The sequence below is a fragment of the Colletes gigas genome, unplaced genomic scaffold (assembly GCF_013123115.1).
Source record: "Colletes gigas isolate AHSC1104 unplaced genomic scaffold, ASM1312311v1 Colletes_gigas_Sc00012, whole genome shotgun sequence".
Lineage (NCBI taxonomy): Eukaryota > Metazoa > Arthropoda > Insecta > Hymenoptera > Colletidae > Colletes > Colletes gigas.
In genome coordinates, this window is record NW_025106641.1 from 8,070,447 (window position 1) to 8,096,161 (window position 25,715).

The 25,715-nt window shown below is 41.1% G+C and overlaps 1 protein-coding gene across 6 annotated transcripts in view; it reads right to left on the reverse strand.

Moving 5' to 3' along the window:
- The window catches only part of LOC122399109, a 605,244-nt gene that overhangs the window by 322,112 nt on the left and 257,417 nt on the right, over positions 1 to 25,715 (reverse strand). For all 6 annotated transcript variants that reach the window (XM_043399523.1, XM_043399526.1, XM_043399525.1 and 3 more), the window contains one exon: positions 19,660 to 19,722. In XM_043399523.1, coding sequence (XP_043255458.1) covers positions 19,660 to 19,677 — 18 coding nt within the window. In that variant the 5' untranslated portion in view covers positions 19,678 to 19,722. The remainder of the gene's footprint in view (positions 1 to 19,659; positions 19,723 to 25,715) is intronic.

Genomic DNA, 25,715 nt, shown 5'->3' on the forward strand with positions numbered 1-25,715 from the left:
ATCATTTGGTTGACTATTTTACAAGGCAGTTCGAGAAACTAATATTATTCTTCGTAGACTATGAATGAGTCTTCGAAAATAATCAAATTGACAAAGAGTTCATAAATTCTTAGTTTTAAGGCCGTATTTTAAACAAACATAGTGTTCCCCGGCTTCATTTATTTGTCATTCGAGTGCATTCTATGGAATTAAAATTGTTAACTATTTTGTTGATTCTATAGAATACTACTGTCGATTGTAAATGAATAGATAAATTATTAAAAGAGTGTTAGAAAGAGATACGTTAATTTCAAACGACAGTCGCTTCTAAAAGTACTCTTTTAAGCCTGGATTGAACCGCTGGTATGCCATTCTCGTTGATTTCAGCGGGATCAAAGCGTTCTAAGCTAAGAAGCAGCACACTTTTTGGAGCCATTAAGCTAAGAGCAACGGACAAGGGGCAAGAAGAAAACAGGAAACGTAAACGCGAAGCACGATGTACGTTATATCTCGTTTCGCGTGTCGTCCCCGAGAGAAAGCTTGGAGATTAAGCAACGACTAGACCTCCCGCCATGGAACTTTGCACATTCCGAGTTTAGTTTCGTGTACGACACACGAGAAATTGCTGTTTCGGCCTTTATATCGACGCGATAAGGAGCAGCGTTTCGACGATCCTGCGAATACACAAAGAAATATAGCTGTCCCCAACTCTTGCAAGTTTTTAATACGTGAAGAAGTATTTGAGTTCATGTAAATATAGATCTTTGTGAAGTATATTGATTATTTTTACATAAAATAGTGTTGATGTTCATTTAATTTAACGTCACTTGGTTCTGGGTTAGGGTCCATTTGCACTGCCTATTTTACATTTTTACTATTACCATTTACATTTGTGTCATTCTGTTTTTCACAGCCCTTCCCCTTCTCTGTTAGACTCGTACATCTATACATGCCTTAATTTGACAAATCTAAAATGAGAGTCTAATTGTGTTACATTGTGAAATTATGACAACATGTTCACTAGCAGGGCCTCAGGAGAAAATTGATCGGACTAGAGTTCTATTATTTGAGCGTACCAATTACTAATAAGTGAAATTAGCAATTTTATGAACCAACACTCATAAGTGACGCTAGGCTCGTTGTTGTTGCTATTCTTTTTTTTAATACAACTTTGAAATGAAAAGATATTTTATTTATTTTTGCATTCAATGTTAATCCTATATGACATCAATATTAACTACTGAAACAAAAAAGAATCTAACCCAGCACAGACGAATCTGACACGACGACGTAACTAACGATGGCCACGACAGTATGTGGGGGAGTACGAACGAAACGGAGAATCGTATGGAGGAACTTGGAACCATATGGGAAGGCCAGGAGGGGCAACGTGATTCCACCTGCCCGCCCACGTTTCAGCAAATGGATATTACCAAGCCGAGGACTTATGTCCCGCCTTAGCGAGAGAGAAGTCGTTCGTTTATAAGGAAAAGGGATGGTCACGAAAGAAACGACGCCAAGGGGGAGGGATGGTCGGTGCCCGGAAACAGAAGAGACGAGAAGACGTGTGTGTAGGGGTCGAGGAAGAGGCGGCGAGGTTAATGGAGCGGAAACGAATTTAAAAAGGCCGAGAGTTCCGAGCGTGTTTCGCGTAACGCGTTCCACGGGTCGGCATGTGTGTGCACGGGCGAAGAATACGCGAAACTGCGGATGCACGTGCCCCGTAACCCTAGACGGCCGGGCACGGCGACCATATATTTACGGAGCCTACGCGAAATAAACAAGCCAGAGACCCCGGTGCGGGCTCGGGCCGTTATCTCGCGAACGCGGTCGTGCGTTACGGGCGCCGCCTTATTTTCTTTCCGAGTCGTTGCGATCGTTACAACGACGAGAGCCCGATCCCGTACACGTAAGCGTACCGATATGCAGTTTCGGAGATTAATCGACGCCTGTCCGGGGATAGGTGGGGCCGGGGGTATCGCGATAGCTGCCCCCGGGGGCCTTTGACGAACGAGAGCCGGGGAAACTTTGACGTTGTCCATGGCGCAGGTGGAAAGAAATTGTCCCGTGATTTCGATTAGCCAAACGATCGCGAAAATATCGGTGTCGTGGACGATACAGCCCCCCACGCTCTGCAGAGTGTTAAAACCGGTTATTTAGACGCGAAAAAGCTCAATCTTTGACCATTTTCAATATCATTTTACTTTAGGCGTCGAGGCTTTTTGTGTCATTTTTGTCTTCACAGCGACGAAAGTAGTGAAAGTAGGAAAAATAGTTTAGCAGAATTATTCTTTTCCCAGCTTTTGAAGACCAACAATAGGGTGTTTAGAAATGAATTTTGAAATGATATACTGTTTCTCGAAAATCTTGAAATTTGATTTTTGGCCCTCAATTCTTTTCACCTCGACGCACTGTACAACGTGTTGAAGATTGAACAGCTAAAGTATAATAGATACGACAGTAGTAGTAAAAGCAAACGAACTCATATATGTGAATGCAATTTTGTTTTTTTATTGCCTTTCGTGATTCATCGATCACGTCAAAGAGAAGTACTTAAATCACGTTTATAATTACGAATAAATGCACTACTACATTTATACATTACACGTTTAATTGCTACTATAATCCCGCAACGACGACGGTTTCCGCGGCACGATGTTTCTCATTAACGAAACACAAAAAGTCCCAATTGAAATGCACCGAATTGGAAATTCACACCGATCCCTGTAATTCGAAATAAATCTGTCCCCCGTGTCGGGCTCGTCAAATTATAAATTACAATCTGTTTGCGACGCACGATTGGAAAGCGCGCACAGATGCGACCCCCGCAATCAGAGATTCCATTGAGATACAAAATTGCGGTTCGATGCGAGTTGAAGTATGCTTCGATCATGTAAATACACCTCGAACCATTTCCTTTTCGAAAGCTTCAATGTTTCGCGGAAGTCGGTCGAGTGCGATTCCGTTTTATTTGCTCTGACGAAATTCCAGTGCGCGACAACAATGCTTCGGCGCCGCTATTTGCGCTCGCGTTTTTAACAACATTTCGCATGCCTGTCTTCCTCTGCGATCCCGATCCTCGATCGTGATTGCTCCTGACCTTCGACCACTTACGGAACTGGAAATATCGCGGGACGAAAGCCGTCGAAAATGGCAGAAATGGTCCGCGGAAATCGATGAAATTTCATTCGACGTCCTTTTGTTTTCACAATAAAAACTCTACCGAAATAATCGTGGTAAATTCTGACATTCTCTTTAATATTATAGTGGAAAACTATACAACTTATCTATCGAAATAAGTTAAAAAAAAATCATCTTGCAATCAAAATTAAAATGCAATGCCCCGATAAAAAAGAACGTCCAATTCTCCAACCACAGCGGATCTTTCGTGAGTGTTCTAACGACGTATCGCAAAGAGAAACACCATAGCGAGACGAATGATTTGCGTCTTATTTTTTCGTCGTTAGAGAGACAGAAATGGCGAGAAAGGAAAGTCTTTGTACGGAAGAAAAAGAAAAGTCGAGATCGCGGAAGCAGAGCATCGCGGAGTGAAACTCGTCGAAACGTTCTCTCGTCGGCATCAGGGCTCGATAACGAAAGGATATTTCTGGTCGAATAAAAAAGCCATTACACGCTTCCGATTGGACAGAGGATACGTAAATGATGCATAGAGATGCCCCCTGGCCAATCCGCGCAATAAAGGACGCCCATGGGAGAACTACCGATGGATTACGCTATCATTTTTTCCATCGTTGTTCCCACTGTTTCGCGCGTATGCTAAAATTCGACTAGGAACGCGCGGAATTAGAAGAAACGGGACTTTTTTTCGAGCGGAAGCACGCGTAAGGCTATTAACGTGCAGTTCTGGGATAGCCATTTCCACTATGAGCATAGAAAAGTAGGAAAGGGGCTTTCAGTATCCGCGGACGGATATTGATCAGAATTTATTACGGAGGAAGGTTTTCCCGCTTAGCATATCGTATATTCACGTAAAAGCAGCTTTTATATAGGAAAATGCACGATCTTTGCACGACTGCAAATTACGAGAACATAAAAATACAGAAATCTGTTAAGCTTCCATGGTGGGCGTCAAATTTTCCATTACTATACATTTAATTTCTTTTATATTAATTGTTTTAAGAATGTGAAAAAAACGATCTCATAACTTATTTCTGTTTTTCCTTCATTCAGAGTTACTAAAAATCTGTTATAATGAACCATGTGTGTCCGTCTTTTCTACAGAACATTTTCGTAAATTATTCTGTATCTATTCGAACGAATATAAAAGTCCTATTATTCCAAGGATCTTCGATCTCCAGAAAAATGTAAAGGAAATGAATAGCCACTTTTACGTTCACGGCTAGGTCCTTTGGTCCTTTGCAGAGAGGAGTGGAATCGCTGGAAGCTCGGTGGGCGAGAGTCGAATAAAAATTCGCGACGAGGCCTCGTGAAACGATACTGTTATTAGTTTCAGGGATATTAGAGCGTTCGAAACGTTTTCGAGGACAATGCGAGCCGGGAAGTGGATCGACGAGGAAGGGAAGTTCCATCGACGCGATAAAGGGCGTCGTAGCCGCATAGAAAGAGGCTCTTGGAGAGAAAAAGGGCTGATCGGTGACCACCTGGAATGGAGTCGAGGGAACAACGTCGAGAGCCCCGGGATGAGCAAGAACGACGTTACGCGGTAAAAAGGACCCGGAATGTGAATTGGAAGAGGAGGGATGGTTGTTTTGGCGAAGGTTATTTTCCGGATGGACGACCTCGTCTACTCCGCTATACATCGGGGAGAAATCTACCTCTCTTGTTTAAGGAGACGTTTTTTTCCTTCGCTGCAGGGTTACCGCTTCGGTACTTGACTCCCCTGGACATTTATTAGACAAACATTTGCCCACGGTCGTCCTGCTACGCGATTTTTTACCCCTCGAACAGGACTCCGTTATTTAATACCGCGGGATCCTACCCGAATTTACAAGATACCTCCAAGTCTAAACGTTATTTCGTACGTTCATAGAGCTCCAACCCAACGAACGAACGTGAAATAAATTCGAAACCACTTGCTTTCGAAACGCAGACAATCGTATGCTTTTTCAATGATTTTACCAAATTTATCATATCATAAATAAAATGGAAATTAAGTACAGAAAAGATACAAAATTTTGCTACCTTTTTTGCGAGGAATTGGGGATGTACTCTCGACAAAGAAACTACTTTAAAAAAAAGCAGACCCACTCAAATACTATTTTCTCTTTCCCGGTACCTCCGAAAGGCAAACAGCAAAACTTTTACCGCCACGAGACCACGAATCTCTTTAGATCCCTTTCTTGCCTTTCCGCTATCCCCCACCTTGATCTTTTCCTAGACCGAATCAAGTTTGCTCTCCCAGAAACAGTTGCACAGGAGAACAATGAACCATACATTCGTCCAGTCCGGCGAACAATCATACCGCAACGCGAGTTCCAAACTAAACCGAAGAACCCAGACGTCCCGGAGCTTCCTGCTCGAACAACGTCGTTCGCGTGCACCGATTTGTCTTAAGGATTTAAGCGCGGAGGGGGATATAAATCGACCCCGGCTGATCCCCGAGGAAAAACGTCAAAACGGCCACGAAGGAGGAAATTAGGGTCGTTAGGACGCCGCGGTCCAGTTTCCACGGGGATCCGACCAACGAGCTTTTTGCATGACCGCTCGCCGGGATCGAGGAAGCGGGATCCCGACGTCGTGGGATCGGCTGGATCGTCCGCAGGAAAAGTTCACGTGCTACGCGAAACTAATAACGACTCGTATCACGGAACAGGATCATGCTGGAGAAGCAATTTCTTAATACAATTCTGAAAATAGTCGTCCATTCGTTTACCAATCCCATAAATCCTCTGTTTATCAGAGGACTGAAAGGTAGTATTAGTTAACACGTTGAGCGCCACGCGTATTTCTAAGACAATCCCGTTCAGGCCACGCAATTTCGGAAATTAGCAGTCCATCTTACAAGTTGTGACAAAGAAAACATTCCACCGAGCAGAATTGCAAGAAGATCCAAAAAAGAACACAAACTCCAAAGAAAATCGGGAAAAGTCTCTGAAGTTCGAAAGTACTGTAAATTATGTTATGACAAAAATGTAAGAAAAGATGGTAGAGAGATGGCAAGGAGAAAGACCAAGCGTGTTGTAACATTTTGTAATACTTGTGAAGGAGAACCATTTTTATGTTTGCCATGTTACAATGAATCCCATTAATCCTGTAATGATACCAAATTAAATAAATTTTCTGTAATTCCGTAATAGTGTAAATTTTATAGTTCTCATGTTACACGCTGTCAGCCACCGATGGGTGACGCGGCCTAAACGGAAAGTCTAGTGTCAGCCACCGATGGCTGACATGGCGCTCAACGTGTTAACAAAATTTTTCCTCCCTACCATTCGAACTCTAATCTTCTTTTTCATGGTTGCACCGAGCATTAACAGAAGATTAGAACCGATGTTAGGTGCCAGGGGTCGTACAGATGCGTTTTGATTACAAGATACGAGCATTTTGGGGGTGAGAAAGAGGGGTCTCGCGATCGTGAGATCGGCTAGATCGTCCGTAGGAAGAAGTTCACGTGCCTCGGGAACCTAATAACGACTCGTAACACGAACGTAGGAGATCCCACGCGTCGCTCGCGGGGAAAGTTGAGGATATGGAGCCCTCGTCGAGACGTTTCATCATCCGCGGGTCGAGCTCGAGCTGCTCCATTAATGTGTTGTTCGAAGTTGCGTTGCGCAGACGATACGTAATGCGGCGCAACGATATCACGGAACGCGTTGAGACACCGTGCACGTGAATAATGTTATTTGCCGAGAAAACATTAAGCGCAACGCGATCCGGCGAACGACGATCGTGCATTAGGAACGAAACGTGAAATTACTTTTACGACGATGAGCAATAAAGACGGATGTCACTTTCGTGCGGCGGAGAAGTTCCACGTACACTCTTGAAAACACATATGGAACGCAACACTCAATTCTTTGAGGAAAGTATCGTAATCGAATCATATTTTAACAATGAAATGTTTTACGTATGTATAGTTCGACTAAGCAAGAGTAAGGTCTGGGTAGAGCAGTTCCACAAATGTCAATAAATCTTACAATTATGAAATCACAATTTTGAAAAGTCATATTGAACACAAAACTTGATTCCTTAATTCCATAGCCTGCTAGATCTTTCTATTTTCTGACCTCTGAGAAAAATATCGTGTCGAATCAAATTTTGAAAATGAAACGTGTTTGATGGCCCCCTAATCATGCCCTGATTATTAAGAAAAAAAGTTTTTTTAAATATAGATGTGTATGTATAGTTCGATTAAGCAAGAGTAAGGTCTAGGTTTTCTTTTAAGGGCAGCCTTCTGATACAGTAATTTCTCAGTGGTTCTAGTGGAGTCGGTATATTTGTCTACGAAACGAGACATTTTCGAAGACTGTGGTTGAGAAGTACTTCAGGTTTAAATACAAGACAGCTAAGAAGTACGAGTCTTCTATTGCTGGTAACCACTTTATATTGGATCGAGGGGTAAAGGAACTTTAGCTAAACCTGAGATGGGCAATTGAGGTTTTCGCCAGACCGTCGACAAGTCACAGCTGCCAATTAATGTGACAGAAGGACGTGACGAGTGGAGAGCAATCGCGAGACTGCACTAACCGCACCCGCTGATTTACGCATGAGCATTTGGAGCCTCGTTCTTGCTTGGTCGAACAATACATCGAGGCGTACGTTTCTTTAATACGCTCACGTCTAAATGACTGAATGGATTTCAATGAAACTTACAATTCTTCTTTTGTAATATGTATTCATTATTTGCACAAATTTAAAAAACTGTTTTAAATCTGTTTCATCACCGACGCCTTGAATAAAATACATTTCAACAATAAATTAACCAACTACTAAGTAAACGTCACTTTCGAAAGATAAAAATATTACTAGTTTACTCTAACATATTTTCTCAAATAACCAATCATCTGATCATATTTTGTGCAAAAAACTAACGAAGTAACGAACACTTCTACGTATAAAAACGTCGAAAGTGGTTGAAAAATAATTTATTGGAAAGCTTCCCAGAGGGGAACAGTTCCGAACAGCGAACTTTTTGCACGATCAGCTTTGAATATTAATACAATACTGCAGTATAGGTCTGGAATAGAGTTACACGGGGACGGTGTTAGCATTCGGAAGTACGTAAAGTTTCGGCGGTATCAGCGTTGTAAAGACTACATTGGACGAAACAGGAGTCTAATTAGTAAATCAAGTTTCCGGGCGCGAAGCTGCGTAGCACGTGCTGACGCCGATGCCGCTTCTAACAATAAATCACGGATTCACTTTCCCTGCGCCATCTAATGGCAACAATTGTCCGAAATAACGCGATTGCACGGCCCCGGGGGCGATGATTTATTATTAGTCGATGCGTCAGGGCATTCCATTAGGAGCGTCAGCGGGCGCGGAAACTCTTACCGTCTGAAACGACGACTGCACAAACAATTAAGAGGGAAGCGATCGCCGGATAATAATCGTAAACGCACGATGGCCAGCCTTGGAACAGACGGACAGCGTAGACGCGGACGTGAGTTTAATTTCCCTTGGCCCACGCCGCCCGTATATTTTCGTACCAGTTTTCACGACGGCGCGCCTTCGAGCCGAAGACGCGTTAATCACCGACAGTAGATCTACGTTTTACCCAGTCGCGATCCAATCGAAAACCTACCAGACCATTCCTTCCATTTTGTTTCCAAATTTTCTTCCTGCAAAATTCCTCTATAAATTTAATTTTCTTCTTTCAAAGATGTCAAATTAAAATCCACAAACGTCATACTTGGCTTCTAAAGAAAATCGTAACAGGACACTGACGATTGAATGCAAATCGAAAATTTTAACGAATGCAAAGTAATCTCAATGTAAAAAATTGCATAATAATTGTAATAAACGTGTTCTAGTCACGTTATTACTTAAAAGGTGACGTCGACGATGGGATTAAATCAAAGTTGAGAAATTAAGAAAGAAAATCGAAAAGTGAAACGCAAGACAACCCCAGAAGTAAGAAACTATATAATAATTGTAATAAATGCGTTCGAGCCAACGTTATTACTTAAAAAGTGACGTCGATGATGGGATTAAATCAAAGTGAAGGAATGTGGGTAATTGTTACGTGACTACAGAGTTTCACGGGGTTATGAGGGGCTGGATTTCCTTTCTCGTTGGAAGCACCGCCATCGAAACCGTTAATCTTCGACGAAAATCCCGTTGGCCACGGAAACCTCTGAAACAAGGCGTTCGTTCGCCCACGAACATAAAGAGCTGGCGCGTCGGGCAACCCGGTGGTAAAAATCAGCCAACGAGGAGATTAATTCAATCGCGACGAACTATCGCGAGAAATTAAATTTCGTGTTGCGTGACTTCCGTGACGTTCCCATTTCACGGAAAGCAAACACGGATACCGACGTATTTAGCACGACACCGACGAAATTGATCGAGGCTGCAACGATTTCCCCGGTTTGCATTAACCCCTGTTTAACCTCGTCGAGGATCATTTTGTTTCCAACGAACAGAAACTCTGAGAACGTTCTTAGTTAAAAATATTACACTCAATCAGTGGGCCATTTTAATTTCGATACAAAATATACTGTTTCTATATTTACTAACTAACACAAACGTTTCTAAATATATTAAAAAAGACACCAACTTTGTCACCTTTAAATTTTCTTTTACTGTTAAGGAAGATGATTTGGTAGACTAAGAACGATACATTGTTCCAAACGCTGAAGTTAAAAAAAGTAGCAGCTTCTGATCTCGTAAATCTTTTTATTAAAAAATAAGTGAAATAATTAAGATCTATCTGGATGGAAGTTCCCGCATCAGCGACGACAGATGGAAAAGAAAACTAGGCGTCGACCCACGGGCACGTTTCTCGTAGCAAGCACGAAGTGTACGGGTCTGTCTTTAAATACACGCGTGTCTATATTTTCTTCAATCTTTCGGAAGTGTTAACAGCGCACAGCTGTTGACGGCAGCGCGGAAGCCTGCCCTTGTAAACGTCGTTCCGAGCAAATGAACGTTCCGGGACGCGGAACATGGAATTTTACAAACAAGATCCTAGAAACTAGGCTACTGTACGTAAAGAAAGAATACTGGAAAATAGAGTCGTTTCTATATTACTTGTATCGAATTACGTTTGAAGAATATCTAGACTCGTTTGACTCAAAAAATAAATGTTTCTTATAACTGAAAGATAGAAACATTTTATAGGAATATGGCTCTAGAAAGGCTTTATTGGGGAGATATTTGGAAAGTTGATGTAACAATGGTTTGAAGTGGTTTGATAAACGTTCTATAAGCATTTAAAGTGGTTCAATAGACGTTCTATAGATATTCCATGTTTGAAATGGAACGGATGTCTTAGAGAAGGGCGATGGGCATTCTAGAAACGTTCAAAATGGTTCGACAGATTTTTAGAAACAATTAAAATAATTCAAAAGCTATTTCAGAGACGTTGGGTGTCCTACAGATGTTCGAAGGTTCATAAAATGTTCCACGTGCATTTAAAGTGGTTCAACAGGCGCTCTATAGATATTTAAAGTGGTTCGATAGATATTCCAGCGATGTTTGATACGGTTTGAAGTCTCGAAGACGTTCCGAGTGGTTCGATAAACGTTCGTTCGTAACAAATCTAACGACAGAAAATACACCGAGTTGCACAGCCTAATGGCGCCAGTGTATACTCCCCAACGCGGTTATATAATACGTAACTCCCCGTCCCGCGTTCCAGAACCTGTTCCTCTATTCTAATTCGCGGAGAAAATACTCCGATGGTTGGCCTAAAGACGAACGTCTCGTTAGCCCCGCGTAGCATAGTTCGGAAATTAATGGTGAAAATGTTAATTTCAAACAGAACGACAAAGACCAAAATAACCGACGAAATTGTAATTACCTACAACAGACTGTCCCCCCGGGTGGCAACATGCAATTAATTACGTTCAGCCGGGCGAACTATTCTTCGTGGATCGAAAATACGCATCGCGGCTAATTCGAATTCCTAAGCGAAGACACGTAAAGTTGCGACGTTCAATGGTAGCGGGCAATCGTGTATCGCACGATTGATATCCGACCGGAGACAATTCGCGATTAAATTCGTAAACGCGTATATTTTCGACCCGTTGGCTTCCGTAACACGCCCCGCCCACTATCCGCTCGCTACACCTGTTAAGGGAACCGGATTCATTAATCAACAAGACGGCCCCGAGGCGTTCTTTATTCGCGTTATTTTTAGCGGGCTCGCATCCATCGCGAAAACCGCGCGAAACCTTTCGATGGCCCCCGCCCGTCTTTTTGTCCACCGTTATCCTTTGCTTTCGTATATAAATCGATTTCCCGGCCGGCGAAAAACGCCCGACAATGGAACACGAGTATCGCCTTCGCAGAATGCAAAGTGCCCGGGGCCATAAATAACGCCGACATTATTTATGAAAACCGCGGGGACAATCGTACGACCGGGATCCGGGGGCCATTCTTCCGCGGGAATAAAAAAAAAAAGGAAAAACAAATGAAAATTGTAAATTGCAGTAACCGTGATACGGCAGTAAATTTCGGCCCGCTGCTACCGGAGAGAGAGAAAAAAAAATAAATAACGCCGAGAAATAATTGCAGAAAATGTTTAGTTTAAAAAAAAAAAGAAACTACGTAATTTACACGATAAATCTGACGTTACAAAAGGCTATCGCGGACAACGACGAAACTCGTAGCCTTCCGGCGACGGAGCGACGGTATTTTTAAAATAGACTTTATCGCGGCTGCTTCGTTTGTTGCACGAATGTTTAGTGCATAGTTCGCCGGTAAATATATAATGCTGATCGTACGAGATGGAATGTAGGTCACTGATTCCCGGCGGGTCCTATTAAATATAAATATTAATTTAAAGCTAGAAATTCCTTTTAAAATATGCATCACAAGCGTCGCGAAAAATGACCGTTTTCCGAAAGTGGGTCTCGACTCATAAAAGTTTAGGAAGCACTGGAATATTTTTAATTGAACCCGGAAAGCTTTTAGAAAAGAAGAAAATTCATTCTATTTGTTCGAAATCTATTTTGCGTTTTTAATACGAGTTATATTTTTTCTCGAAGAGCTATCTGTACTAAGATTTACATACATTATTTTATAATTCGCTATAAATGGAAAACAAATCCTTCTTTATGAGCAGTTTTTGAGACTGCATTGTTTCATGCATGGAGATATTTAAAGGTTTAAATTTGAAGAAATTAATAGTATAACTTGTCAAGGGTCGTTAGAAACAAAATAGCACAAAAATTCTACGCAAACCTATGAAGTATTGAAAACAAATTTATAAAAAACGTAGTCTGCATAAAGGCTAATAACAAACCAATCAATTGGAAGCATAAATTGCCTTATTAAGCACTGCCGATATTCGTAGAATAATTAGATATAAACAACACAAAATCTCATAGGATGTTATATAGGGTGTTCGATTACCCCTGGGAAAAATTATAATGGGAAATTCTAGGTGCCAAAATAGGACGAAAATCAAGAATACCAATTTGTTGGTGGAGGCTTCGTTAAAAAGTTATTAACGTCTAAAGTTCCAACCGTACAGAATTTTTTTTCTCGAAAATACGCAGGATTTTGGGGATATGCCTATTCACCAAAAATGATTCTAATTGACCCCCGCAACCGAAAATAATTTTTCCAGAACGATTTGAAATTTTTCAATTTCGAAAAATTTCAGGGGAATCGTCACTCATGGTCAGACATTGTATTTTCGGTGAAGAATTTTTTTCTCGAAAGCATGTAGGATTTCTGGGGTATGTGTGATGACCAAAAATGATTGTAATTGACCCCCGCAACCGAAATAATTTTTTCAGAATGATTTGAAATTTTTCAATAACTTTTTAACGAAGCCTCATTCAAGAAATTGATATTCTTGATTTTCATCTTATTTTAGCCCCTATTTTGACACCCTGTATAATAAGTATAGGTTTAGGATATCTCGTGCAATAAATAGCAACACTACCAAAATGTGTTTACCAAAGGAAATGTGCAATTAGCCTGTGAACAAGCAAGCAATTGCATCTAAAGCGTAAATATCGAAGTTCCCCCGGAATCTAGTTCGACAGATTTCTAAAAAATAATACTTCTCGAATGCGCGATTCGTTAAATGCAATTCCCAACATTATTCGCCGAGACGTGGCGCCGCAGAAACCCATCGGTTCCCGAGCGTTTTCGCTTTCAGCGGTACGCGAACACGATTACCCGTCACGTTTCCCGTACTTAACCCTACGAACCAAATCTAATTCCGTTCTATTCCGTCGTCCAGCACGGCACGCCGTATAACAAAGCCGACGGCATTAGCCAGCTGCTTCCGTACCATCGAAGAAATAAATCTCGCGGCCAGAATCGGATACCCGGGCGAAGAATCGGCCCCCGAGTTCTCTCTTCTCCCGTCTCTCTTCCCCCCAGACGCCGGGTGCAGTTCATTTCGCGTTCCTCCCGCTTTCTCCGTCGAGTTCGACGTGCGAGATAATATAGGGGACGGGGGAATAAAGAGAGAGAACACGGAGACCAGGAGTGAACGAGAAGAACGGAAAAGGACCCCGAAGAAGGGATAGAAGAAGCGTCTCACCTCCGGGAGCGGATCGCAGCACCTGGGGTCCATCTCCAGGGACGTCGTAACCGCTTCTGGACGGAACGGGTGTCGATTTATAGAACTACCGGGGAATCTATCGCTATCTATAAAATGTACACCGGGGCTATCTCGATCGATTTATGCACAAATTCGTCGCGAAAATCCCGGAAAAATTGCCCTTGGAAAATATTGGACTCTGAAATTTGACGAAGGGAAAGTTGGTAGGTGAAGGATATTAGTTTACTATCGGATCACTCCTACCGAGAGAACTGGACATCCGGTTGCTTGGGGAATTTTCTTTGACCTTTGAGAAGGTCTGAAATTTTTGACAAAATTGGGTGTCGCGAAAAAATGCTGGAATTTTAATTCCCATTACGGAGAACGATACACAGGACTCCTTGCGTGAGAAATATCATCGATGTAAACAGTGTTATGCATCGAAATCTGACCTGCTCCGTAGATTATAATACAGACAGATTGAGCGTTTCTGTATGCAAAAATTATTCGAAAAATATTCGTCCTACGATTTTAGGATCAAAGTTCAAAGAGGTTGCAAAATCTCTTACCACCGAGAGCCTGTGTAACCTGCCTGAAATTAGAAATTTCTGTTCGCAACATCCACGCGAACCAATATGTATTTGCGGCGCTCTTAAACGTGCTCTCAAACTGTGGAACAAAGGGACGCGTATAATTAAGAGCAAGTTACGACGGTGACATCGTCGGCTCGGAATAATTTACGAGACCATTATAGGCGATTTTTCTTGGAACCGTCGTATTGTCGCAGCGTTACGCACATTTTGCTCGCCTCTTGCGAGCCGCTCGTTCCGCGATAGGCTTCAGGGCTCGTAAAACTCGCCAGTGCCCACGGAAGGTGGGGAAAAAGGCGAGGAGGACGACGGGATCGAAACGCGTCACGTAACGTCCGTCCTCGTCATCTCGAAAACTGTAAACGTGACGACCCTCGTGACTTGGAAAACGTGCGAGTAAATATTTAGCCGGTCGCCGCGGCACGTGGCGTTCTCAACTAATTTCTTCTCCACCTCGTGCCTTACTCGTGGTTCTGTATTTTTCTGCGCGCCCGGGGTTCTATTTACCGGAAAATATTTTTCCACGAAACAACGCCGAGGGACACGCGTACTTGCTTCGCGAGAACACTCTCGACCTCACGAATAACTTACAATTTCTCTGAATCGTTACGATAGAGATGCGTAATAATGATCGAAGACTGACTAAATTCTTATTTTGATAGCAGGAGAGAAGACACACGACTGTTGAATGAAAATTAAAATTCCTGTTGTGCAACCAAACCTGTAATGAATAGATGAAAATTTGATTAATAAAATAAATATTACAAATAAGGAAGGACATGAAGGACAGAAATTATTAGAATGATATTACTGTATCCACATTATGGTGTATGGTAAATATTCAAAGCGTCACTATTTGTAAAATGTGATACAAATTTAGTCATCATTCAATCTTCTTTAAAATTTGTTATTTTTATATAAATAATATATATATAAAATTTGAGAGCCTTGCAAAAATACAACTCTCAATTTCATGGTCTGATCTCATTTACAGCTGGCAAATAGAAAGTAATGCATGTTTCGCGATAAGTAAAACATTGTATATAAAAATATAATTTCATCGAAACAAGAGATTTGCACATTTATCAAATCACACGTATTTTATACGTATCTATACGCTATAAAAATATTGAATAATACTGATGCTTTACTCGGTGACATTTCTGATTGTTCGTAACGCAGAATTTCGTAGTGTCGAGTTATAGTGGCTTTTTTGGGTCCATAACGAGTGGACCCGGCGCGACAGCATGTGTGCATCGCAAATGCATCTTAACAAAGCTCAGTGATGCCATGGAATCAGCTTGCGTAACGAGCATGCACGATGCACGCCACGCCGGCTGACCCACATGAGGGGTCTTTATTTAAACTGGTTTCCTCCTCAGCGTTCTTTAGTACCGTCTTTCGGCTACAATTTCATTAAAAGAGGCATTCGATTCGACCGTCGCGTATCGCTTCATTTAATTTCCGATTCTCGAACGTACAAACGAGAGAAAAAGTGGAGAAAAAGAACGAATCTAACTGAAAAGAATTGTTCGATTTTTCTATATTTTTCCCCCTCTCGAAGTTACAACATTGCAACGCAGTAGAGATACACGCGAATTTCAAGTTGCAAGATTAAAATATAATTTTGAATCTAGGAAAGCTTGTTATTAGACACAGTATGCTACACATTGGCCGGTGTCCAATTCTGTCAATGAGTAATAAGTCTTTTCATCCCCAATTTAGAGAACTGTTTGTTTTTAGACTCAATAACGGTTTCGAATCTAGTTTCCACGTTCTGTTCGGTTAGTCGGATTTCCTTTGAGAAAGTTGTTCGAACCATTAAATGGATAATAATTTTTGACGAATAGGACCGATCTTGCGAGTAACTCGAGTTTGTTTGAATTGGACGTTTACGATTACTCCTTCAGAAATTGTCTTCATTATAATTTTAAAACAAAGATTCAAACGTACGAAACTCACAACTTGTGCACAAGCCGTCGCCTAAAATATGGCTCCCGAAGTGCAAGCACTTGCTCACCCGTTCCACGCATGAGTGTCTCAACTATTAAAACGGTATTTAGACCAACTGTGCTACCGGTGTATTTCTAAACGTTCCTGTAGCTATTAAACAATGGTAGTTTTCTGGCACGTGGAGTGGACAAATTCCACACCCTAATTTACACTGGGGAAAAAGCCATTAAAACTTAGGATCAACCACGTAAAACTCACTCGATTCGTCATGCAACAGATAAATTACGATTCTATGTATTATCGTTGACTAAATCAAACAAATTTTAATGACATTGTTTCTGAAGGATATAATTAGGATAGTATTTTATTCGTAGACCACAATATTTTTAATCAGGGGCAGATGTTTCTTTCGACCTGCAATAAACTATACATTTGACATTAGAAAGTGATGAATATTATCGTTGACTGAATCAAACAAATTTTAATGATATTGTTTCTGAAGAATATAATCAGGATAGTGTTTCTTTCAACCTGCAATAAATTATAAATTTGACATTAGAAAGTGATGAATATTATTATAAAATGGTATGCGATGTCGGTTGATATTAACGTCTGATTCAGTAGCTAGCAGACAATGTAATTACTTGATCTATACATTTGACGATTGTTTGCTTGGTTAAGGCTGTAAGAACAGCCTTCGTCCAAACAAATCAGACACCGTGCCCGTTTATATCGAATTATAATTGAAAATATTCTCAATAGCGAAAAGTTCTGGACGTTCGTTACGCGCCTCCGCCGAGACGAAATTTAAAATTAACTCACCCACCTCGAGGTTCGAAGATTTCTTCTGAAATGTTTCCGTAACACGTCCAATATGTTTGTAACACTCGTCGTGTTTCTGTATCGGAAAGCATCGAGCATCTCGTTCGCACAATTTTAAACTTCCGCAGCGGGAATGAACACGTGCACGCGTTTCGACTGTAATTACAATACTGGGGAACAGAAGCTAAGAGTCACAGAATCTCGCCCCACCACCCTTGGTAAGCCCGAGCACGTCTACGAACCAATGAATAACAGTTCACGGCGATTCGAGAGGCACGTAATACTACAGAAACCTTTCCAAGAATGCAATTAGTCCTAGATGTCTGTCCAACGTTCGGTAAACAATTTTTTTTTCGCGAATTCTTATCTTCGATTCCTACCTGAGACCCTACAGAGCTGGCCTACAATCATCCTTAACCTCGACCAATTTTCGTACGGGCAATATTTTAGAAAACTTGCCTTCAAATATTTCAATATTTTAATATACATATAATTTTTTATTTATTTATACGTTTCGATCGTTCGGTTCTCTTTCATAAAAGAGTTTACTACTTTCTTGTTAATAGTTTTATACTGACGTATATTTATTTACATAAAAAAATTTGAGTTGCTTCAACAAATTTCACAAAATATAATCAAAACTGAAATTTCTCATTAACGATAGCTGTAGGAAGGAATTACGAACTGTACTGAGGCTAAGAATTAAACAGAGTAGAATTTTTCTATATTTAAGAGAATGTTTAATATTTTTTCTGAAGCACTTTCTTTTCTACTTTTCGAAACTGCGACTTGAACGAAATGTTTCCTTTCTCGTACTAAAAATCTATTACTGACTATCAGAAACTTTGGTACTGTAGAACAGTCGTTTTATACGTTCGCCAGTAGAGGGCTATGCTTTCTCATAAGTGCTCGATCGACCATTGATTACTACTGACAAATTAACTAAAATCTACCATCTTTCCACCCTCTTTCGTGCTGGAAACTGTCGTCGAATCTGAATCCAGAGGATCGAACCCGCGTTTTCTTCCAGAGAGAGGAGCCCACGGCAGAACAAACTCACGGAGACGGTATTGGTGGACCGAATTCCATGAAACGCGGCAAACGAAGAGGAAGGATCGAGAGGAAAATGAAAGAGTTTTGGTAAGAGGGGGATGATGGTTCGGGAGAAGCCAGCTCGAGAGGTCCAACGGAATTCCCGCGCGTGCCTTCGTCTTCGATGGACACAAATTCCAAGATCTCTCGGTGGAAAAAGTCCGCGGTACCGGCGCGTGTAAACCTTCAAATACGTCGTGTCGCTCTACAGACCGTTCCCACGAGGTGTGCCACCTACGTTTCCCCCAAGCCACTGGCTCATTTCCATATCGCGAGGCCCGGAGTCTTCTCTGTCTGGCAAACGGGAGGGAATTTCTATGGCTCGAGGTGCACGGAGTACCCAGCCCCGCCATAAATTCCGTTTAAAAGTATTTAATCACGGTGAAAACGCGTTGGAGAACCATCGTCATTCTCCACAAAAGATAAACAGTGGTGTTCCACGACACTGTTTACGGTTTACGGATAATTTACAAGCATTCGCGTAAGAAGTCGAAACTAGGTCTAAAGTCTCTATCGAAAAAACGTACCCGAAAGAAGTAATGGAACTCCCAAATAGGACTCTCGTTCAAAGACTTGGGTTTTTTTTAGATAACTTTCCTTCTGCTTTGAAAGCAAAAGCAACTCGAGAGTAATTGGGGAACAATGCCCCCCCCCCCTTGGAGTCCATTTCGGTCGAAAACTGTCGTTTTGGTTGCCTAAATTTGAATCTGCTTGATTACAAACTTGTGGTCCGGGCTTGGAGAACTTTGCAGTTTTGCTATACTAAAATAAGTGATTCTAGTCGTCTCGTTTAGCTTCGTACGACAAAATTTACTTCTGCGTGTAGGATAAAAAGTAAATTACACCTCCGTTTCAATTTCCACAAACCCATCGGTTTAATTGCTAAAAATATGCGTCGCCGTGTTTACTCGACGATATGATCAATGCGTAGTACCCGAGAAAGGATATACACGGTCATGCTAGCGACATTGCTGAGTTATTAATGGACGGAGTGGGGGAGACGGACGTAGTATGTGCCTTTTACGAGAAGCGATTAGTTGCATATTTCATGAAACACAGTTCGAAGGGGATGGACGCATTATCGTCACTCTTTTTCATGATAACGTGCCAAGTATGAAGGAGTATATTGAATCAATATTTGAATGTAGGAGTAGTTTGTTGTAAAGTAAACATTATTAACGCGTATCTTTTAGCAAAAGTCAGCATTGTCGAACAATAACTGTTTTATTAATTCCCCGTTGTAGAAAAAATGTAGTATTTGTTGGACGAACAAAGTTTTGGAAATAACATTTAATTGTTGAAGTTGTCGTTTCTTAATGTAGAAACAAAATTTGAATGCAAAATTTCTTCGATACGAAGAGTAACACTCTAAAGCAATTTTTTACTAACGAAACATGTAGCGAATAATTGTTGAAACTAATTTAATTGCATTATGAATTAAGCGTTCGATTAGTTTTGAATTAATTAGAAATGTTACAGGGAAAACGTAACTCTGTCAATTTTGCTTATTAGAAAGCCAAAATGGGAGAAATTGCAATTAACAGGCGACATAGTTTTGCCTTAATAGTTACATACCGAGTTGATGGCTGTCATGCTGCTAATTCGACCTGGACCTGCGTCCACTAGCCCGTTGTCACTCTACAACAAAAAAGAAAAAAATTGGTTAATATGAGAAACAGCAGTGCTATTAACGAAATTCATCGTCGATTACAATTTCCATTTCGACGATCCACGATGCGTTTAACGATCGTTTCCCTGAAAAATTCATCGCGATACGACGGGCAAAAATCGACGAATCGTAGACACGAGAAAGTGCGCCACAATTAATTGAATGTATCAGGGTCCAAACGTTTCTCAATTTTTTGCGCTGTTCGGTTACGAAACGAAACGAAAGAGAGAATGAAAAGGAGGGAAAGAAAAAGTGAAAGGGTGCCACGAAAAACTTTTTGCACCGGCAATTCTCAAGAACGAAAGTAAATGCAGGGTAACGCGAGTGCACTCAACGTCGGGCATATGATTTTTTTTTAATCGCCGCCGGTCGCAATTAAAATTTCGTCTCGTCGAAAATGTTTCTTATTCGGTCCTTCAGACCGCCTCGTTAAATCGGGATATTAATTAAGCGCCGCTGACGTCACTGGAATACCATGGAAACTTTTCCAGTTACAGGGAAAACATCGATGTCGCTGGGTAATTCGTTCGGGAACAATCTGAGAATTTTCTGCCGTACTAATAATTTCATACTACAAAGAAATATATTGCCTTCGTTCGATCGTACGTTTCGACTTGAAATAAAAATTGGAAAATTGCGGTCTTCGAACTTAAATTTATTCTTGTTACAAATACCTTCGTGCAAGTGATAACATACATTGTTTTAACTATGAGACAGAGTTCAATAGACTCTGCGTCGAGGACCTCTGACCAACAGGTCCTCATATCCTGGACACAATAAGATCATCGAAAATAGACTATTGAAGGAACATTTACATTTTGATCGAAAATAAAAGAATAAAAATATTCACAAGTAACAGGAAAAGCTCTGAGAAAATTCACACGTGTGAGGACCTTTGACCCCATCGTTGGTCCCAACAGGTCCTCGTATTCTGGACAAAATAAGATCGAAAATAGACTGTTGAAAGCACACTTACATTTTGATCGAAAATAGAAGAATAACAATATTCACAAGTAAAAGGAAAAGCTCTGAGAAAATTCACACGTGGGAGGACCTTTGACCCCATCGTTGGTCCCAACAGGTCCCCGTATCCTGGACACGATAATACAAGGAATTAACACAAAGAACATTACATTTCGATCGATACCAACAAAAATTGAGGGGGAAAAATGGATGACTAACGGTTAAAGTCAAAGGTTAGCGAAGAATCGTTCCATTCGGCGGTCGAAGTTCCTATCTCAGTAGTAACGGACGAGGCTAATAAAACCTTCCGCGCGGCCACGGATTCCCGAAGCAACGAACGACCCCGTGTCGGAACGTCGGTTCGGTCGATCCCGAGGAACAGGGGGTTCGTCGGGGTCACGCGAAAACCGGTCAGGATTATCGAGATGGAAATTCTGTGCTCGCAGCACGACGGAAACGACGCTCGTAGTCGCTCCCAGGAATCACCGAAGCGTACCTCGGGGACGTGGCTGGGACGGAGGTCGGAATGGAAGCACCGCGAAGAAGAAATAGTACAAAGGCGACGACGGCATCGGCCACGGAACCGAGGCGAAAGAGCCTCGGTGCAAATGTCGTTCTGAACTTTGATCGTAAAACAGCGGCGGGTTTCTCCCGGGGTTGGTGGAGCGTCCGTCTTGAACGTCTGCCAGATCGGTTATGCTCGAATAAATTTACGTGTCAAACTCCGCGCGAACCTACAGTATCCCCCCTCAAGCGTTTTCCACCCTTTTAGGCCTCGTTTGCAGGCTGGACAGGGGGTTGGTCCAAGAAAAAACTCATGAGCGGTGGAGGAGCGAAAACGTACTCGTATCAGTTTATTTATCGTTACGTTAAACTTCAATGCGTATTATAAGTTGCATATGTTCGATAAACACTCGATGAAACGGATGAGAAACGAAATTTTTCCCATTCATGTTGCTTCGACGCGTCTGTTCATCACTCTCTGTTTCTACTTATGTCGTTCGCGCTGAGTTTTCAAAATTTCCTGGAAAACGAAACCACGAATGGAAAAATTGCATTCTCTACTATCAATTTGTCCCTTAGAAAGTAATGAATTTTGTGAGACATCAAATTTGCAATATTGCCCCTTTCAAACTCGTATTTTACACCCTCCTAGATGTTATTTACAGACTGGACAGGGGGTTGATCGAAGAAGAATTTATTATTAGGACACCAAAGGAAACAAAATACGAGAATGTAAAACGTAAAAAAGAAGCAAAGAAGAAGGAATATTATGAGACATAAAACTGACAGTATGTTTCAAGGATTACTCCAAAATATGAGGTCCAGTCTGGAAGCTTCTGTTAGTAATTAACGATTTTGGAACTCTCTGTAGATAACATTTTAAACAACGTCTCTTATAATACCTTCCTTCTGTATCGATACGCAGTTTCTGATTGAGAAGAAGATAGGTTTGATGGGATTCTGCCTCGAGTTCGAAACGTCGAATCGATAGACTGAGGTAATCACGGCACCCTCTTAAAATGGAGGTTGAACGGACGTTACTCCGTTTCTCAGCCTACCAGCTTCGACTATTTCACGAATCTTTCTTAACAGTCCAGAGAATTAAACGACATTGGCAGTAATTTCGAATGTACGCTGCATTTGGGAAATCTTAGGAACCATGTTAATTTTAATAACGAATTGTCATACACTTAAATTTGACAACAACGATACGTTAAGAAGCGTCGTAAGACTTGACAACGATCGGAGTCGACAAGCTCTCGTCGACGGCCATTTAGAATTCGTCGAACGACGATGATCAATCAATTGCACTCGGAAGTCTATAACGTATAAGGAACCAGCCTGGAAACTGCGGCGTGATATTAATTGAAATCTAGCAAAGTCGATCAACGCGTCAGCCATTAAGCCACTCGAAATGAACTGCTGTCCAAGTTTCAGTCTATTTTCAGTACGGAAATTTATTAACTTTCTCGGCGAGACGGGGTTTCTTACCGTTCCAGCCACGGCTTGGGGGAACATTAGGGAAGATAGATGGTGTGAAACCGGCAGTACAGAAAAATTAAGTGCGCGCAGAAACGTTACCGAGCTAAACGATTCAAAGACATGCTTTACGACGATGCCAGAAGTTGGCAAGAATCGGAAACCTTGAAAGATTCGGAACTGGGTTGTATTTTGTTTTCCTGCCGGAACTCGCCCACCACCCCGGAAGTGCTCTCGCTCACGTTAATGTCCCTGTTTGCTTCGCCCGATACTTTCTGAAATACAGGGCTCTCGAGCGAAATGCACCTTACATTTTTCACATCGTAAAACCCAACTTGCCCGAGAACTTTCTATTATTAATCGCGCTTTCGTAAAATCAGCTAATTCATTAGTCATTTTTTATTCGATGATAGTTGTAAAAATTATATATTTTGTGTTTTTCTCCTTTTTTTTTAAAGATGTCAAATAAATATTGAGAACACATGCGGAACGTAAACAAGTTGTACATAGTAGATATCAATGTCTATTTGTTGTTACTAGGTGCAAGTTTAATATTTATTATAACGTTTACGTCTTTTATATAATTTTATAAAAATACATTCACTGGATTGTGGCAATGAATTGTTATTAAAAAAAGAATCGAGATTAAATTTTGAGGGATGAAATGAGAAAGATGATAAATAAGGATTTTAAAATAGAGAAACGTTTGAAGATCGTTCGTTTCTCCTGACATTAATTAATTTACATAGTTATAAAAATGGCGAGAATAACGTGACGAATTTTACGCACGAAATACGATATAAATTTCGGCCGCTGGCTGGCGTCCTCTCTGTTTTCTATTAAGCGAACGTTGCGCAATTCTGATCGTCCTTGTTTTAAATGCAGCCATTGTTATGAGAAAACTGGCTCGAAAGCACTCTTTTGGCTAAACGAGAATTAACGGTCGAAGCAGTAAAACACTCGGATGATTTAAAGATGTCGTCCGCGAGGGTCTCCGGGTACAAAGATAGAGAACCCGGCTAGGAATTAAACCGAAACGATGGTACGTCATAAAAGAAATTATTACTCGCGGTAATTTATGGCGTGACACCGTACAGGATCGACCACTTTTCGTCAGTGAAGCTACCAAGGGGCATAAAACCGTCTCGAAGCGAGTCAGGAATTTACGAGAGCCAATTATCGACCTGCACTGACCTATTTACTCGCGAAATCGTCGAACGTTCCACGACGCAATAAATCCCGTAATCTCGAACGATATCGCGACACAGTCGCGATCTTTGTCGGTGAATCACAGACGCGATAAAACTACCACTCGCGCAAGGTGTTTCCTTATGAATTTTCAGCGACTCGGAACGCTGGTAATTTTCCTTTTGAAATTAATGTCGCGACCATGATCGATGCTACGATTCTTCCCAAACCCTCCAGCTATTGAGGAAACTAGCATATTTCAAATATATTCCATTCTATCGGTTTTCAGTATATACAAAAGAGACCTTGTATGATAATCGAACGTCTAATTTTCCGAAAGTGGAAAATGTAATCAGAAGTTTTCTCTCGAGAACACTTAATTGAGAAAAAAATTAAATTGAAAAATAGTTTCAGTCGAGCGATGTATTATGAATCACCGAAGGAACTCAGATTTCGAAAGAAAATAACACGTTTAATTGAACAAGGAGAGCGTATCCCAATTTGATTACGTGCAACCACGGCAGTAGATTGCGCAAGTACCATTAACGCGGTATGTAAATTTTTTCACTATCCTGCTGCTCAAGTTGAATTTAAGCGTGACAGGCGTATCGACGAGACAATGAAATTTATAGATCGCGAAGGCAACGCCGCGATCGCGTGTAACAACCGAGAGTAAAATAAAACGACTCGCGTCAATCATAATCGTTACTCGGCATAAAATTTTAACGCCGACGTCGGAAGATAAATTTCGTGCGGCAATTGATGAAAATTAAACAAGCTGCGTCTCGATTAGATATCAGCGTCCCATCCAACCTTGTTATTAATATAATACATTATTTCAAACAACGTTTCGATCACTCGGTCATTCCAAATACAAAGTATAATCTCGAATCTGTAAAAATATATATTATCAAACGGAGCACATTATTTCCAATATAGAACGATCAAATTCATACAAAATGAAGGAATCTCTTTGGTAAAGCAGTTGATTAAATTGATATGTTCTTAGTAATACGTAACAAGGTTTTTGAAACTTTTGCAAATTACCAACGATCTTTAAATATATATTGTGATATACGTTAAATGTTGAAATGAATAATTTCTATTTCTATTTGTAATTTCTGTGATTTGTTAACCCCGTTTGAAGCACCCCTAGATCCGGCATCGAACGACTTTAGACAGCAGTCCTTTCAACTTGTTACAATGCCTCGTGCATCGTTCGCCGTTTGCAACAGCGATACTTCAATATTAAGGAGACTTCGGGGATGATTTAAATAATTCCTTGAGAAGCTCGACCTGCATGTATCCCGAAAGGTCGGAGTTCTTCAATTTATAGAAGGAACGTCGGGAACGGCTTAGCGTCTTTTTGCCCTTCTGCGTTTTAGTCCCCCCCATTTCGACCTTTCGTTCGTATCTCTTTCTCCGCTACATTTCTCTGTGTTCCATCCAGTTGTAGTTCGTCTTTCATTCTCTTTATCGCTTCCCGGGTCTCGTCGAATCAAAGAGCACAGTCGTAAAAATGGTGATTCATGCTCAACGACGGGTCACCGTATCGATAAGGTAAATCAAATTACGATTCTAGCGCTACGAAGAGACGGTTCGCGCGTCGGGACAAGAAAATATTTGCTACTGTACCAATCAGGATTGTTGTCGATTTTTTTAGCTTTCCTGGACTACTTCGTTTCGTTTGGATATCCTTTCTTCCTTTACGATTATGTTAAAATTGCTTCGAGGAGTCATGCACGTATTGTACGTTCAGATCCTAGTGATTAAAAAAAAAATCAGAAAAAATAAAAATACTGCTTAGTAAACAACTTAGCAGAATTTA